The sequence below is a fragment of the Aethalodelphis obliquidens genome, unplaced genomic scaffold, assembly GCF_003676395.1.
Source record: "Aethalodelphis obliquidens isolate GAN/ISIS:26980383/991018 unplaced genomic scaffold, ASM367639v1 scaffold28, whole genome shotgun sequence".
Lineage (NCBI taxonomy): Eukaryota > Metazoa > Chordata > Mammalia > Artiodactyla > Delphinidae > Aethalodelphis > Aethalodelphis obliquidens.
The window spans coordinates 6,388,581-6,405,519 of NW_020837972.1; the positions used below are offsets into that span (position 1 = coordinate 6,388,581).

Sequence of the window (16,939 nt, forward strand, 5' to 3'; positions counted from 1 at the left end):
CAAATCTCCGCCTAGCCCACACGTCACTGCCAGCCTCTGGGTCCAAATATCCAATGGCCTCCCGGACACCTCCGTGTGGCCACTGCACCAGCACCCCAGACACGAGCTCGTCCTCGTCCCCCACACCCACCTGCCTCCCTCCTAGGTTCCCATCTTAGGCAACAGCCCCGCCATCCACTCAGCTGCCCAAGCCAGAACAGAGGAGCCATCCTTGGCTTTCCAACCAGTCACCACAATCTACCAATTCAGCCTCCTGCCGGGCTCCTGAGATGATCCTCTCATCTCCATCCCCGTCACCTCACTCTCATCCAGCCCATGCATCCATTCAGTGGGCTTTTATTGAGCACCTGCAGTGTTTCTGGCACCATGTCAGGCGCTGGCCACCGGCATCTCTCACTGGATTCCCGGCACCCCATCTTCACTGGTCTCCTCCTCCGAAAACATTTTCTACCCAGAACCCCGAGTGATCTCTCCAGCACAGTGCTGTCCATAGAACTTCCTGCGATGGTGAAAATGTTCTATATCTGTACTGTCCAATATGGCAGCCACATGTAGGCACTGAACACTTGAAATGTGGCTAGTGCAACCGGGGAACTGAAGTTTTAATTTAATGAGCCATGTGTGTATTAGTTAGCTTGGGCTGCCATAAAAAAATTCATACTGGGTGGCTCAAACAAAAGAAATATATTGTTTCCCAGTTCCAAAAGCTGGGGAGTCCAAATTTAAGGTGCCAGCCAATTCAGTTCCTGGTGAGACCTCTCTTCCTGGCCTGTAAACAGTGTCCTTACATCACACAGAGAGAGAGAGAGAGATCTGTGTGTCTTCCTGTTCTTATAAGGGCACCAGCCCTATAGACTTAGGGCCCCACCCTTACAACCTCATTTAACCTTTATCTCCCCTCACAGGCCCCATCTCCAGATACAGTCAGGTAGTGACTTAGAGTTTCAACATGACTTTGGGGGAGGGCGGCACAAATATTCAGTCCATAACGATGTGGCTAGTGGCTACCATAGTAGACAGTGTGGCTCAGGAGGGAAAACCAACCATGTCCTTCCACAGTATGCAACCTCCTTGGCTCCCCAGCTCCCTTGGGATGGAGTCCAGACCCCTGACAATGGCCCACAAGTCCCTGCAGGGTCTGCACCTGGCCCATAGCTCTAGGCTCTACCTGTTACACTGACTGCTTACAGTCTGTAGAAGCCAGAGTGCTGGCCTCCACCTCTGGGCCTCTGCACCAGCACCTCCCTCTGCCCAGAACACTTGTCACCTCCAGCTGCCCACACACACCCACTTCTTCACCTCACTCTGATTCCCAAATCGGGGGTCCCTGTTTAGACTTGTGTGAGGGGCCCTCTTCCATCATGTGTGGAAGGTTTGGGTCACAGACAGGCTGGGCCAGTGATGCAATGTCCACATCAGCTGTCCCTCCTCCCCAGGATGTTCCCCGGGGATAATGCAGAAAGGTGGTCTCAGCGACCTGAAAGTGGTGACCAGAAACAGGAGCAAGGACCCCCTGGCCATTGCTCTGAGAATCCAGCCCTTGCAGGGTTCGAGGAGATGATCTGAGGAGGCAGTGTTTCAGTGGAAAGAGCAAGGGGCTTTGAACTCAGGCCTGCGGCACGGGGAGGGGTGTGCTGGGCCCTATTTCTGCAACTCTCTTCCACCCACTCACGACCCTCTTTTCTTTGGGGGGGAGGGGGAGCGGCGCGTGCGGCAAGCGGGATTTTAGTTCCCCGACCAGGGATCGAACCCATGCCCGCGGCACCGGAAGCACGGAGTCTTAACCACTGGACCGCCAGGGAAGTCCCAGGACCCTCATTTTCACATCAATAAAATGGGGTAACAACACCTCCCGGGGAGGGTTACTGTGAGAATTCAATAAGGGAAAGGAGGTTTGTATGGACCAGGCAGTGTTATTATAATCCCGCAACCTTTCACAAAATGAAGTCTTGTCTTTGAGTTTTATGGGTGGAAGGTCAAAGTCCAAGCCATGGTGGCAGAGATAAGGAAACCGAGGGTCAGAGAGGGCCAGGAGTTTGCCTAAGTCACTAGCAAATGGGCAGCAGTACTGAAAATGCAGATGTGAGGATGCCCCCGAGGGATAACTGTCCAGTCTGCAGGTCCGATGGAGCGGAGGGACACCCCCAAAGGTGCTCACCTTTTCGAGTAGGGGGGGTTCTGCCTTCCTCCTTTCGGACCTTGGAACTAGTGGGTCCTTCCGTGGGGAATCGGAGGCAGAGATGGCTCCCGAGGTCCCCTGCGGGGCGCACTGGAGATGGTGCACCTGGAGGCCGGCAGGCACGCTAGAGGCCGGGGGCTCCGGGAGGCCCACGCAGCGCGCACTCTCCTGAAGACCTCGCGCAACAGCCGGTGCGGGTCCCGGTGGGCGTCTGCGTGGGGTCGGACGGCAAGGCTCCAGCCACACGCTGTGGGCGGGGCCGCGGGAGGCAACGCCCCGCTTCCACCTCCCCGAGCACCGCCTTGCCCCGCCCCGCCCCGCCTCCGGGAGCTGCAGAAGGCTCCTTGATGGTCATCTGCCACCCCTGGGAGGCTTCTGAAACCGGGGGTAGGTGGATAAGGGTAACAGGGCTCCCCCTCCCCATACTTTGTGAGCATCTAATAACAGCCCAACCCTAGATGCTACTGACCTTGTGTCTTTCCCCTACCTCTCCTCCCAGGGTGGGGGAGGCGACTGAACTCCCCAAACCACGGAACTCAGTGTCCTTGGATTGTCCACTGCCTCTTCCTGCATTCAACAAACAGATCTGAGGCTGAAGTCAAGACCCTTCTTTCCACCACTGTGTGCTTTGAGCAAGTGACTGCCCCTCTCTGAGCCTCAGTTTACTCATCTGTAAAATGGGGATGACAGTAATACCACTTTCATCGTGGTATTTCAGGATTTGATGAGAAAACAAGTAGGCCCTCAGCAAGGGAGTCTGTTATTGTTGTGCTCTCCTCCACTCCCCCCAGCCCCTCAACCCAGGAGCCCCCTGCCTGGTCTACCCAGACACCCAGCCCTGCTGGTTATTTGGGGTTGCATAGGGAGAATGGCTAAGGCCAGAGCTGTAATCAGCAAGATATAGGCTCTGCTACGTTGGACAAGACACTGGCCCTCTGTGGGCCTCAGTTTCCCCATCTTTGCAAGACAGGAGCTGTAAAAACTGAGAGACAGCAGTGCCTGGTGCATTTATGGAGTGCCGACGGTATACTCCACACTTCACCTGCTTCCTAACAACCCTAGGGGGTTGCCACTGTCAGCAACAGCCCCATTGTACAGGAAGGGAGGCTCAGAGAGGTGGGGTGACATGTTCACAGTCACACAGCTAGGAGTAGGGTTGCTGGGCTTGAAGCCTCACTCTCCTGTCTGAGGACCTTGGGCCCCTGGGAAAGCAGGGCTAACTCTGGAGGGACTTCCTCTCCCCCTCCCTCCTCCCTCCTTCCCAGCCTCCACTGGTAGGTGTGCCCTGGAGGAGCAGCTGCCACCCCACCTCCACCAGGCTCAGCACAGAGGCAAGGGCAGGGCTGGTGCTCTGTCTCCACCTCATCGGAAATGGGATGGAAAAACACAGGAGAGTCGGCCTGGAGGGGAGGGCGCTCAGGAGCTGGCGCTGGCTCTCTGGGGCTGCAGCACAAAGAACTGAAACAAGATTCAGTTCCTTCGGGCATCTGAGCACCTACTGTGTGCCTGGCACTGAGTGGGGCCCGAGGGGCGGGTGGGAGAGTAGGAGCCATACCTGCCCCCAAAGAGCTCATTCTCCATCACACAAGCCGTCCGTTACTTCACTTACTATAGGGGACTCACTATGTCCCTTCATTCACCACCACTGAGCTACGGGTGCTGTTATCATCCCCACGGGATGTATCTGGAAAATGAAGCCCAGAGAAGGAAAGTGATCTGTTTGAGGTCACATTGATAATCCATTTCGAAGCTGAGAGTTGAATCCTTTTTTTCTCTACAGTGCTGTTTACTGAGGCTCAATTGTTTCTCTACAGTGTTTACTGAGCATCTACTATGTGCAGTCATTGTAGGTCATCTCCAACCCTCCCCACAGAGGGAAACCTCAGAGTGGTTAGGTAATTGGTTCAAGATCACACAGCCAGGAAGTGGCAGAGGAATGATTCAAACTCAGGCTTGATTCTCCCAAACTTCTCCTGGCCTGAGAGGGGGAAAAGAGATCAGCTCCACCATTCATTTGTTTATTCATTCAACAAATATTTATTGAGCATCTACTCTGTCAGGTACAGGCATAGGGTGGATCACAATAAACCTGCCCCAGCCACTGCCCTCAGGGGGTCCATGGTCTTGAGCATGCCCATGGGGTACTCGGACAGAAGAGTCACCTCTTCCAGAATTGGGGCGGGACGAGGTGCTGCCAGGGATGGCTTCCTGGAGTTGGCTCTGGAATTCTGTCTACCTTCTGGCTGGGCAACCTGGCCCCAAAGTCATTTACCTTCTGAGTGTCTTCATCTGAAAAATGGTGACAAAGTCCACCTTGTCCAGTGTGGCTCAAGAAATGTCACCTGTCATTACTCACATTATGGTCCCAACTGAGCCCTCACGGCAGGGCAGAGAAAGTGGGCAGGGAGGGAAGGGGTGTGACACCATTGAGGTCTAGGCCCTGGTTGGGGACAGGCAGAGGGTGCCGAGACCCTGGGAGCCTAAGAACACGGGGCAAACCAGTGAAAAGAAACCCCAAAGGCCTCCGGCAGGGAGTGGCTGCAGGGAGTCTAGGGCCAGGTCTGTGACCTCGGGGGGACCCACTGGGACCTCCAGCAGGAATGAGGTCAGGGCTGGGGCCCTGTGATTAGATGGGAGGAAGGGACCCCCAAGATGTTCAGGAAGCAGCAGAGGGTGGGGGTTTGGGAGGGTGGAAGATTCTGGGCTTAGAGCTCTAGTGTTGGTATAACCTGGGTTCAGATCCCATCGGGCACTCATTATGGGACCTTAGGCAGGGGAAGGCACCTCTCAGCCTCAGCTTCCTCTAGAAAACGTGTTTCTAATCCCTGCATGGCCAGACGGATTCAGATCATGTTAACAATTGTTTTACTTCACAGACGTGTGTACAGCGTGTACTGTGAGTCAGATGCTGCTGCACGCACTGCACTTTCTGCCTGTGTATCTTCAGTGAGAGGTACGCGCTCCCGCCACCACGAGGGCAGCTATCGGCACTCCTCTACATCACGTGACTGTGTTACAATGACTGCGCTTGACTTCCGAATCAGGAAAAATGACAATAACAACCAGGAAAGCAAATTCCATTTGGGGAGCAGGCCAGAGCCTGGGGCAGCTCTGGGAGCCTGGCTGTGGGCTGGACCAGGATAAGAATTCGGGACGGCCCGGTCCTGCCAGGACTGTTCTCCAGGACCTCCAGGAAGAAAACCAAGAATTGGGAACTCTCCTCTATGGGAAATCTGTCTGTCCTGGAAGAGGCCAACGTGCGTGTGTGCGGGTGTGTGTGCCTGTGTGTGGGTGCAAGTTTGTGCATACGTGTGAGTGGCGGCGGGGCGGGGCGATGTCCGGGCCCTCACCCATCCGCAGCCCCGCTGCCAGCCGCCAGCCTCAGCCATCTGTTGTGGCAGATGTTTGGCTGTCCATGGCAACGCCAGAACAGGATGTACCTCTGGATTGCAACAGGGACAAGCCCACACTCACAGGCCGCCCACACCGTTCCCTTCCCCAAAGGCCTGCTGCAAAGAACCACTTGGGTCCAGGTCGGGGACAAATGGTGTTTGTATCAGGAGACAGGCAGAGCTGGCATCCTCCGAGGGGTCAGTGGCAGGGGAGGAGGAGGACGCATGTGCACAGCCCAGCTGAGTCCCTCCTCCAGTGGGCTCGTGTCGGTTTCCCTCTGCCCTTCAGAGGATGCTAAGGAAGCAGCGTGGGCAGAGCAGCTGCCGTCAGCAGGGCTGGTCTGTGGGCATCGGATCACTGTCTTTCCCACGATTATAGCAACTACTCACGGAGGGAGTTCTTTGTGCCGGGACTCGTGCTCAGTACTTCATCTAGCAAATAATATCTACATTCACGCACCTTCACTGTGTGCTGATGACACAGCGCTAATCTTTGTAGCAGCACTATGAGGTCATTCCTGTTTTTCAAATGAGGAAAAGGGGGCACAGAGAGGTTAAGCTAGTGATCTGGGTCACAGAGTGGGTGAGTTAGGGAGCATGACCCTGGGGTGTCTTTCTCCAAAGCCCTTGATCAGCGTCGTGACGCTGCCAGGACCGGCGACATAATTTGCAGGGCCCAGTGGGAAATGAGAAGGCCTGGCCCTCATTAAAGAATTAAAGACAGTGACAGCAGAGCATCGACCAATCACAGGGCCCCTGTGAGTTCAGAGTCCTGTGCAGCTGCCCAGGAAGCCAGGCCCCAAGTGCTCAGAGGGTGGACACAGTGGCCTGGAGAAGCTCACACGCCAGCCCCTACCTGGCACCCCTGAGCCTCAGTGATCTGAGCGCAATTTCTGTTCCAGGGGGCCCATGTTACCCCATCAGAGGGGAGAAGAGACCCTCCCCGCAAAATGCTGTGCTGAATTCCCTAGAACCATGAGCCTGGGAGCTTGGAGGGCAAATTGCAGCTCAATGCCAAAGCATCCTTTTATTAAATCTTTACATTTTCCTTTTTAAGTATGAAAGTAACATAATAATCCTGTTGCGGAGATTTTGGAATAGATAAAAGCAAAAAACGTCCACCTCGAATCCTCCCCATCTAACCCCATTGCTGTTGGCAGGTGGTGTATTTCCTTCCTAGCTTTTACAGATGGGCTTTCCATCAGGACTGCCAGGGGGTGAAACAGACGGGCTCCTCTTTGTCTCGGGCAACTGGCACATGGCAGGAGCACATGAATGGGAGAGGATGACGGAATGGATGGATGTTACAAAGGGGCCTGGTCTGGATGACCTTTCAGATTCTTCTGGTCTCTAAAAACTCAGGATTCATTGATTCCTGCATAGTAAATGCCTGGTGTTGACCTAGGGCTCAGTCCAGTGTGCCAAGCCCAGTGTGCTGGGGCCCCAGAGGTGTCTGATTCATGTCCCTGTCCTGGGAGAACGTGGTTTAGGCGGTCATGGGTGTCCCCAAGCTTTCCCAGTCTTGGTGAATGAAACTTGGGCCCCATTTTCACAGCATATTTCGTTCATTTACTCTCATCTGATATTTACTGAGTGCTTACTACGCACTAAGTACATTAAAGGCTGTCTTCTTTGGAGAGAAGATGGTGGGGTAGAAAGTGTATGAGTTTGGAGTCAGGCACCCCAAGCTTCTGTCCCTTCCTGGCTGTGTGGCCCTTATCCAGGTGACCTAAGCTCTCTGAGCTTCCACCTCTTCGTTTGTAAAACAGTCACATCCACTGTGAGGATCAACTCAGCAACACACATGAAACACCTGCGAGTAGTAGATGCTCAGTGCAGTTTACTTCCTTTTCCCCTCCCTCCCCTCCATCCCTCCTGCCAGTACCAACAGTAAGAGCTGCCACTGACTTACTCAGCGAGTGGTGTGCCAGGCAGAAGAGGTCTACATACATTATCAGCTAATTCTCAAATTATTGCCCCCTTGAGGTAGGTAGCATCGTCCTTCACCCGTTGCGACATCCTATTTCAAAACCAGAGGGAGCTCGGCACCTCCGACCGCTTGTGGGAGAACCTGTCTCTTAGGGTCAGATTCCCGTGTATCCTTTTCTGTGCTGCGGTTTCTGCTCACGCAAATGCTGACGCTCGACTTGCTGAAACCATTTACAAAAAAAGGAATTTGGGGCTAAAACGGGACCCTTTGCAAGTATACTGCAGGGTGCATAAGCAGCTTCCCTTTAAAGGCAAAATACGATGAATCCGATTTGGGGGAGGGAAACACACCTTGTGCCGCCCGGATAGCCTTTGGAGCATGAAGTGGGTCAGATTTCCCAAGGGCTGGAGGCTTCATCTCTGACTCGGATGTTTTCTTGCTGGTACCTACAGGGAGATCAGAGGCAGCTTCAGCTCGCAGCTTCCTACTTCTGGGGTGGGGGGCAGCTCCCAGAGGGTTTCAGGTGGGGAAGGAGCAGTACCTCCTGGCTTCACCACTTTTTAGATGTAACCTTGGACAAATGACTTACACTCTGCAGGCCTGATTCTTCAACTGTAAACGGAGGGTAACGTCAACAGGGCCTTTGGAGGATTCAACGGGATTCTTTAAAGTGCTGGGTACGTGGAAGTCTCAGAAGTGTGGTTCTGCTCCCTCGTTGAGGGCGCAGGGGTGGGTGAGTGGTGTTTTCTGGGCAGAGCTCACTTTGTGCACTGCGGCTGGTCATCTTTGGAAAGGGCTTTCCTACCATGAAGTGAATCCTTTTGAAATGCCACGTTGTCCTCCATGGTCTGCTTTCTGGAACCTCTTCCAAGCATCTTGCCAAGAGGGGCCTCCCCCCCCCCCCCCCCCATGCAGCTCCCCCCCTGCACAACCACGCCCCCTGCCGGCGAGACCTGGGATCACATTCAACCTCAGGATTGCTACTAGGAGGACGAAATCAGGATCAAAGCAGTTAGTTACAGGAAGGTTCTCCGAGGACTTGAGTGAAAGAGTATCTGATGATCTGGGAACACCCACATTCTGCAAGGGCGATGTGGGTGGGGGTTGTCTCCAGAACGCATGTGTGGAATGTGATTGTAACTAGCAAAGGGAAAGCCTACTCAATTGCATCACGTTCTTATTTCAATGGTTTCTAAACATGGCATCAGAATTCCCAGGGAATCCATGGGAATCATACAGAGTGCTGGGCCCCACCCTCAGCCTCTGTTTCACGTTTGCAGCCCGAAGAGAATTTGTTAGGTGTCTCCAGCCTTTCCTAGGATGAGCTTCCTGAACCACGACCCTCAGTGGTTCAGTTCCAAAAACCTCTTACAGAGAGGGCTGCATTACAGCTTGGTGGTACCAATGAGTAGTCACGCCACTCACCTCTTGCTTTGATTTCCTACTGAATAAGCAATTCCTAACCATACTTTGGCTTCACGTGTAGATTTTCCTAGAAGGGCTCAATGTGGTAATCGGCAAATGAGAGTAACCTGGTCCGCCTGACGGTTCTAATTCTTTTTGTAAAGTGAAAAACTTGCCTTCTCGTCCTGTGAGTCCAGGTGAGGGGCAGAGCAAGTCTAGGTGAACTAAACAAAGTCTTCTCTGGATCCACAGGCGCTGGAATTTCATGGTCACGTCAAGGCACTAGCGGCAGATGGTCAGTGCTCACCCACGTGACTCGCGCGTTGGAATGTAATGTGTGGCACCCGAAGGCGGTGAAGAGGGAATGTGAGTCCCATGCTCTTTGCCCTGCGGCACGGCGAGATGCACGGAACTCCAGGAAGGCAGGGTTTTCTGTTGGAAGCAGCCTGACTTGGCTTAGATACCAAGGGAGGAGAGCCACCAGAAGCTCTGACCTGCCGTGGACTGTGACCTGAGCACGAGATGAGCCTCTGCTGTGTCCAGCGACTGGGATTCCCTGGGGTTCCTGCCTTGGCCGCTAGCCACAGTGAGCTCCCACTGTCCCCTCTCCCGTGTGGGCAGCTAAGGTGGTTCTGTTGAGCACACCTCTAGCTCTAGCGCTTGTGCAGGGAGAGATGCCACCCCAAGTCCAAGTCCCACCCTGGTGGTGGGGTGGAGGGACGGGACAGGTTGCTTTGGTATACGAGTGACCACCCACAACTGGGCCTGCTCTTCCTTACTGGCGAGATCAGGAGGAAAAAGGATGATTCCTGCAGGAGCTGACCTTCTTCCCCTGGTTCTTTCTTTGGTCTCACCTGTCCAGGTGTTTAGCATGGGGCCCAGCATATGGCAGATGCCCAGTCAAGACCGGCCATCGTGATGACGAAGCTGCAACCGAGTCTCCTGGCAAGGGCGGAAGAGGCTGTTGCCTTTTGGCACAAGTTTGGAGGTCATCAGGCATTTATAAAGAAAAAGTTTATTTTCATCACAGGAAGCACACAGACTATATACAGTACACACCAACAGAAGTAAAAAAAAAAAAAAAGTGCATTCTGCGTCTTCTACTGCAAATTCACAGTACAAAAGATACTGCCTTTTAAATATATAATGTAAAAAAAAACAAGAAGAAAAACAATATAATAAAAAAAATCATTGATATCATAACACAACACACTGGAACCCACTGGCGGCTTCTGACAACCAAAGGGCAGCCCATCTTGTGGAGCTCCTGATGGCGGTCTGTACCTGCATTTTGTTGCAAAGAGCTCAGGATACCAGTAGAGAGGGAAACAGGGGGGGCCTAGGTGGTAATAAAAACTCTACTGAACAGGAGTACAGTTGCGTGATGGGGGGAACAGGGGAGGGGCTGGGCTGCGGTCCAGGGGGAGCCTGGACTGCGCCACCCCCCCGGCTGGCCAGCAAACCAATCCCGTTCTTTCCTCGCTTACTACGGACCGGGCCGTGGCTGAAACCGTGCCCGCCTTGCCAACAGAAACCGCCAGCGCCGTTTCTAGCAACGCTCCTGGCCTGGCTGCGGGCAGGTGCGAGAAGCCGCACAACAGACCAGCACAAGCACGGGGCAGGCAAGCTCCAGCCCTAAAACGCCAACCACCACTGACGAGGCAAAGTATCCAATCACAGAAGGCGAGAGCTTAACGGTTGCCCATAAATACACAGTATTTGTAAACTATTATTAAGGCACTCGATTGTAAAACAATAATTACAGTGTCAGGAAGGAGGCAGGGAGGGAGCGGCCATCTCCGTGAGCAGCGCGGCCGACAGAAAGGACAGCAGAGGACCGGGGGTCTGGTTCTAAGACTCCTGCTAAGAGACCGACACAGGCCGGGGCTGCAGCACCCACTGCAAGACAAAGACGAGGTGGTCACATCCACACCCACCGAGGGCAGCACCGCACTGCATCGCTCCAGACCGTTCAAGGTGACCCGCTTCATAGCTCGGGAGACACAGTGTGCGTGTACGTGAGGGAGGAGGGATGCACGTGATGCTCTGATTCAAGTGACAGACAGACAGATTCAAACATATATATTTGTGCAGAGTGAACTCATACACATACGTATTCAACTGCAGAGCAGACAATAAAAAGACCAAGGAGCTGAGCACGGGGGTCCATAAGTACCTTCATTTGGCATGCCGCGTCGGGGAGACGCTGGGGGTGGGACAGCAGCCGGTGACCCTGCACCACGCTGTCCCGATGTCACAAATCTCCTGCCCACCCGGCTCCCCTGCTGGAGGTGAAGGGGCGGCCGTCACTGTGCCGGCCGCGTGGGTGCGGGGAAGCCCTGCCGGGTGGCGAGCCAGAGCAGGGTTCTGGGAAATGTGTTCTGGCACCAAGCGTTTCCAGCCAACAGACAGCAAGTCGCTCTTCGGACACTTTGGGTGAGGTTACTCACATGCTCTCGACTACATGACAGCATTTCCTCTCACTAGGGAGCAGGGGCCCCAGGGGAGCAGGGGATCCATCAGCCTCCTGGGATGGCACCTGTGCACAGTGCCGACGTACAGGGTTGTCCTGACGATGTTAATTCTATGGCCTCTTTGGTTCCATCCCAGGCATCCTCTGGGCTTATCCAGGAGGGAAAAGGCTTTAGAAAGGGCTGGAATGCTTTTTAGCTGGAGAGGGTGGGATGGAGCGGAAGGGAGCTGGACAGAGTAACCTGATGGACCGGGTACCTCCACCCAGCAGAGAGCTGTCTGGCAGCCGAGAGGTTGGCACTGGTGCCTGCACTGAGACCAAGGAGGCAGGTGAGACTGGGGGCAAGAACCTTGTTGTCAAGAAGTTCATGGAATGATGCACATTGCTCCAAGGCCCTGAAGTAGCTACAAGGCAAAGACATGGAAATCGGCAAGGTCAGGTCCCGATCAAGGGCAGCACGGTTTCCCCTCTCTCTGTGACCACCTCTCCTCTTCGACACAACAAAACTTGATGAGAAGACCTCCCTGTATCGTTGCAAGAGGAAGACCTAGAGGAGTTCGCTCTAATTTTGGCATGCCACGTGAATGAGAGTGCAAGGGAGGGAAAGGTGAGGTGGAAGAGGAAATGCAGCTGAATTCACAGGGTACTGAGCTTATTTAGAAAGCTTTTGTTCTCGCCTAGTTCGACAAAGGCATTCCACGAAGATGGCGGTCACCAAAATCAGTGACTTTCACAGCATAAACCACTGCCGCCTCCATTCGGAATCTCCCCCATCTGCTAAGCTTACAGGTGAAGCACTGGTCAAGATGTGGCACAGCTTATGGCTTTTCAGAGACCGGTATGAATCTGTCTTTGCCAAGGTGTCTCCAAGCCTGGGAGAATGCTCTTGTCTTGTTAGTGTAACATTTAAAATAGCAATCTGCCATATGTTTGTGTGCCACGGATCTGGGTCTCAGAGAAAAACCTTCACCCTCTTCTCCAGGCTACAGTGTCATCCATCAAGAACGCTTCATTTTGCTCTGATGATGGGCACCTGGGCCCTGGTCTGTTTAGATACCGATAGACTAGCTCCCGACAGCGAATGGATAACTTTGCCAAAAGCCAGAGACCCACTAGGATTCGTAATCCTCCTCCCACCCTTTAACTGGATAAGAAAAATTATGGCTTTCAAAATTAAGGTCTTCAAAACTGTATCATACCCAGGCATGGTTAAAAAACCAACATAAGCCTGGCATCATCAAATTTAAAGAATTATTTTGACACAAAAGTTGATCCACCACATGAAATTTAATTTGGCAAAACACTGAACCTGATATATATTTTTTGAGACTGTGCTCTTGTTGGCTGAGAGAGAGGAGGAAACCCAACTGGGTTTTCCGCAATAAGTGGATAATCACCTTTTAAGCTGATTTCAGTTGACAGTGGTGGGAAAACAAATTCCGATAGGGTAAAATAACGTATACTTTAATAAAAAAAATAAGGCCAGGGAGAAAAAGTTTCCGGAGAGAGGGTTTTTGCAAAAACTCTACCCACTAGCTGAAATACGGACTAGCCTTCTTCCTGCAGACCCTGCCTGGGCTACTCTTGGGGGCCCGGTTCTGACCAACGTAAGAGGGCGACTCATTTGCCCACGTTTGGAATTTGGCTGGCCCTTGAAGGATTTCTAGTTTCACTGGCCAGGGCTCGGCGAAAGTTTTCTATAAAGAGCCTGATTGCAAGGTAGCTAGCTTAGGCTTTGCAGGCTACATGGTCTCTGTCGCCTATTTGTTAATTTTTTGATAATCCCTTAAAACTATAAAAAACAATCTTAGCTCTTGGGGCCATACACCATGGTTTGCTGACCCCTGAATTAAACTTAACAGACCTCTTCTCTCTCTCCAAAATATTTTAACATCCTGTCTTGCTGGCCAACATCAGAGGAGTCCCTCCACTCAAGATCCTTAGAGGGACTACTCCCAGAGACACTCAGGACCACGCGCTGTCCTGCCCGCTGGGAAGAGCCGCAGAGAAACAGGAAGCAGCGTTCTCACCGCAGGAAGGGGCGACTGTAAACACCTGCCAGGGCTTCCCCCAGTCCCACTTCTCAGAGAAGCTGCTGCTAAGTTGTTCCTTGAGAGTGACTGAGCGTTCCTCACTGCTGAAATCTCCTTTTCCTCCCCAAACTTGAGTACATGTGACCTAATGAACCTGAGTGCTGGGGCTCCTGATGGGGTGACCCACATCTCAGAATCCCCGGCCCCGCCAGACACTTGAGTCCCTACGAACCACAACACGACCGCATTGGGTTCCGCAGCAGATAAGACTCAATGATACTTTGTGGGTCCTTCTCCCCAGATGGGGGACAACTGAAGACTGACCTTTAGCAACAAACTGAGGACCCCACACACATTTCCCCCCACCTCACCCCAGGGCCGGCCAGACACACGTCACTCAGCTGTGACAACACGCCAGGACAGGCAAGTCAGCTGCTCAGAGGACCTCCACTCACCCTGGAGTTGGTCTGACAGCAGCATTCGCGCCTTCGTGTCACTTTAACTAGCAGTGTTTGGCGCAGGCACCTTAAAAGTCTTAATACTTTTTGGGGTCCTGACAACCGCACAACAGAAAGTTCTCTTTCGGAAAAATCTTTTCTGACACAGCATTTTTCCCTGGAATGAGCCTTGGTCATTATTGGAGTTTAAAAATAAAAAGCAGAGCAGGATCAGAGGTAGGACTTCTATTGCCATCCAGGAGTTTTCCCAGAAGGGCCTGAATGAGCTAGGACACGTGCCGTGGTGGCGATGCCAATGCCACAGCTATTCCTTTGCAGGTTGTGCCGGAGGATGTTTTGTTTTTTGGCTGTGTTGGGTCTTCATTGCTGTGCACGGGATTTCTCTAGTTGTGGCGAGCAGGGGCTGCTCTTCACTGCGGTGAGCGGGCTTCTTATTGTCGTGGCTTCTCTTGTTGCGGAGCATGAGCTCTATGAGCGCAGGCTCGGTAGTTGTGGCGCATGGGCTTAGTTGCTCTGCGGCATGTGGGGTCTTCCCGGGCCAGGGCTCGAACCCATGTCCCCTGCATTGGCAGGCGGATTCTTAACCACTGCATCACCAGGGAAGCCCCGTGCCAGAGGATTTTTGATGTGTGTGCATCGCTGTATAAATGCTCTTCTTAACACACGAGAAGCACCCGGAACACCTCATTTGGAGTCAGAGTCTACTGGTCAACAGCTGCTGGTTCCCCCAGGCCACAAAACCAATGCTCCCCTTTCTTCTTGTGCTGTATGTTAGGTATTGTTGTTTCTTCTTCTCCCCTTTGCCGCAAGAGGGGAGGAAAAGTAAGGATAACGCCAATTATTTAAAGGAAATCAAGACAGAAGGGGTGGACCAAAATCCACAGTGAAACTAAAGGAGGGATCACAGAAGTCCAAACGCAGCCAAAGGCGGGTCAGCTTTTGCTCATCCACGAAGGGCTTTTCAAGTTTTCCGGGGCAGATTTCCCTGATGGTTTAGAGGTTGCAGTTGGGTTCCTGGGGGCCACTGGGGGCTCATGCAAGAAGGAAGACTCGCTCAACCTGGCATCCTGGGAGTCAGCCACGGTGGACACGTCGGCCTCGCTGGACAGGTCCTCCGTCGAGAGGTTGAGGCTCCCGAGCTTGGCGAGGGAGTGAGAGCGCTTGAGCGGGGATGAGACCGTGAGGCCTGCCAGCCGGAGCCGGGTCTCGATCTCCTGCGTGCGCTGCTTCACCAACCCGGGCTTCCCACGGACGCTGTGGATGCTGTCGCTGCTTGAGCTCCGGGTCAGGTTGGAGCTCATGGAGGATGAGGTCGGGGTGTAGCAGATGGTCTTCAGGAAGTCTTTTGAGAAGTGACTGGTGTGGTCTGGGCGGCAGAGGAAGAGCGGGGGGCTCTTCAGTGGGGCTCCTTCTGACGGAGGGGGGCCAGCCTCGGGCTTCTCGTCGCCCTGGGCCTGGCCAGGCAGAGCCGGGTCCTGGCTCTCCTCGGGGATGCTGGCCTCCAGCCTGCTGGCGGGGCCATCCTTGCAGGGGGCCGCCAGGTCGGCCGGCGTGCCCTTCAGCCTCTCTAGTTCTTTGGTGTGCTTACGGACCAAGCCCGCCTTCTGCAGCTGGATGATGGATTCCTGGTGCTGCATCAGGTAGCTGTTGGCTGTCGGTTTCTCGGCTTCTTTACTGAACAGGAGCCGCAGGTCCTTGGCTGGCTTCGGATCTTTCTTGGGTGGCGAGTCGTCCTTCGCTACTTCCATGTTGGGAGCGTTCTTAACACAGTGAGAATTCTTCAAAAGGAGGGACTTTGGTAGGACTTTGTGAGTCTCTCTGGAAGGTTCCAAAAGGCTGGCTGGTAGCTCTGGGGCAGCCCCAGCCCCAGGGCTACTGATGTCTGGCCTCCTCGAGCCTGCTGGTGGTAGGCATGGGGGAGTTTCGGTTGGGCCAGAGGACAGTTTCTCTGAAGCTCGGGACCTGCTGGCCACATGGGCCATGGGGGAAGACGTGAGGTGGGGCAGGAAGGTGGGCTGGGTGCAGATGGCGGGAGCACCGGGGTTCTTGCATCGCTCCCCGAAGGCCTCGGGAATCCCGCTGGCTGCAGGGTACATGCAGTCGGCGCAGGATTTGTAGGAAGGCTTCACTTTGTTAAGGATCCCAAAGATCGCATCGTGCTGAAAAGGACAAGAACATCGTGAGGGCGTGACGCAAGCCTAAGCCCGAAAAGTACAAGAAGGGCAGGAGGCAGGGCTGGGGCAGGCACTGGGCTGGCAGTGCTCTCACTTCAGCTGGGGCTGGGATACGGCCCTCTCGGAACCCATATGACCGTGACTAATGCAGGTTAGGGATGAGTTAGAGACACTGAATCGAACTTCCCGGAAGCTACGAGCCCACAGTCCTGGGCAAACCTTCGGCCACATGGCCAGGAGCAGGGCCTCCAAGGGCCTCCCTTCTCAACTCCGCCTCCGCCACTTGCACCAAATGACCCTCTCCAGCCTCTGGTGTTGCCTGGAAACCAGAGTGACTTCGCCTCACCCTTTCCCCTCACGGCCTCGTGAGAATTAGTGAAATAACATTTCTGGCACAGTAGCTGTGTCTCCCTTTCAGAAAGGGTCTGGAGTCTGCAGCCTGAAGACAGCACCCTTCCTGTCTGGCACAACAGAGCATGGCTCCAAGGAACGACCATCTAACTGTGCTCTTCACAGAGAGGTGGCCAAAGGCAGAAACGGTTCGGGAAAGACTCTAACACAGACCCAAACACGGGTGCCCACGACCCCGAGGAGGGAGCCAGGCAGAGGTGGGTTTCATACACCAGTGGAAAGCACGTTTGCACCACTTCCCAAGAGACGCCCTGCCTCTGGCCACTGGGGGTCTCCGCGAGCTCAACGTGGGCCTCTCCATCCCGCCCTCCTCCTGATGGGCAGGCCAAGCCCTCACTCCCTCATGCGCCCATCGAGAGGCACCAGGGCTGCTCTTCTGGGCCAAGACCCAGCCGAGAACCGCAGAAGTGGAGGCAAGAGGGTGACTCTTCCCTCGCGAGTTGTTTCACTGTGAGACTCCTGAGGCGGCTGAAAACCAAGCCTTC

General features: G+C 54.0%; 1 protein-coding gene across 4 annotated transcripts in view; it reads right to left on the reverse strand.

Moving 5' to 3' along the window:
• Positions 1 to 14,668: 14,668 nt before the first annotated feature.
• The window catches only part of SSH1 (slingshot protein phosphatase 1), a 57,067-nt gene continuing 54,796 nt past the window's right edge, over positions 14,669 to 16,939 (reverse strand). For all 4 annotated transcript variants that reach the window (XM_027124472.1, XM_027124471.1, XM_027124473.1 and 1 more), the window contains one exon: positions 14,669 to 16,028. In XM_027124472.1, coding sequence (XP_026980273.1) covers positions 14,802 to 16,028 — 1,227 coding nt within the window. In that variant the 3' untranslated portion in view covers positions 14,669 to 14,801. The remainder of the gene's footprint in view (positions 16,029 to 16,939) is intronic.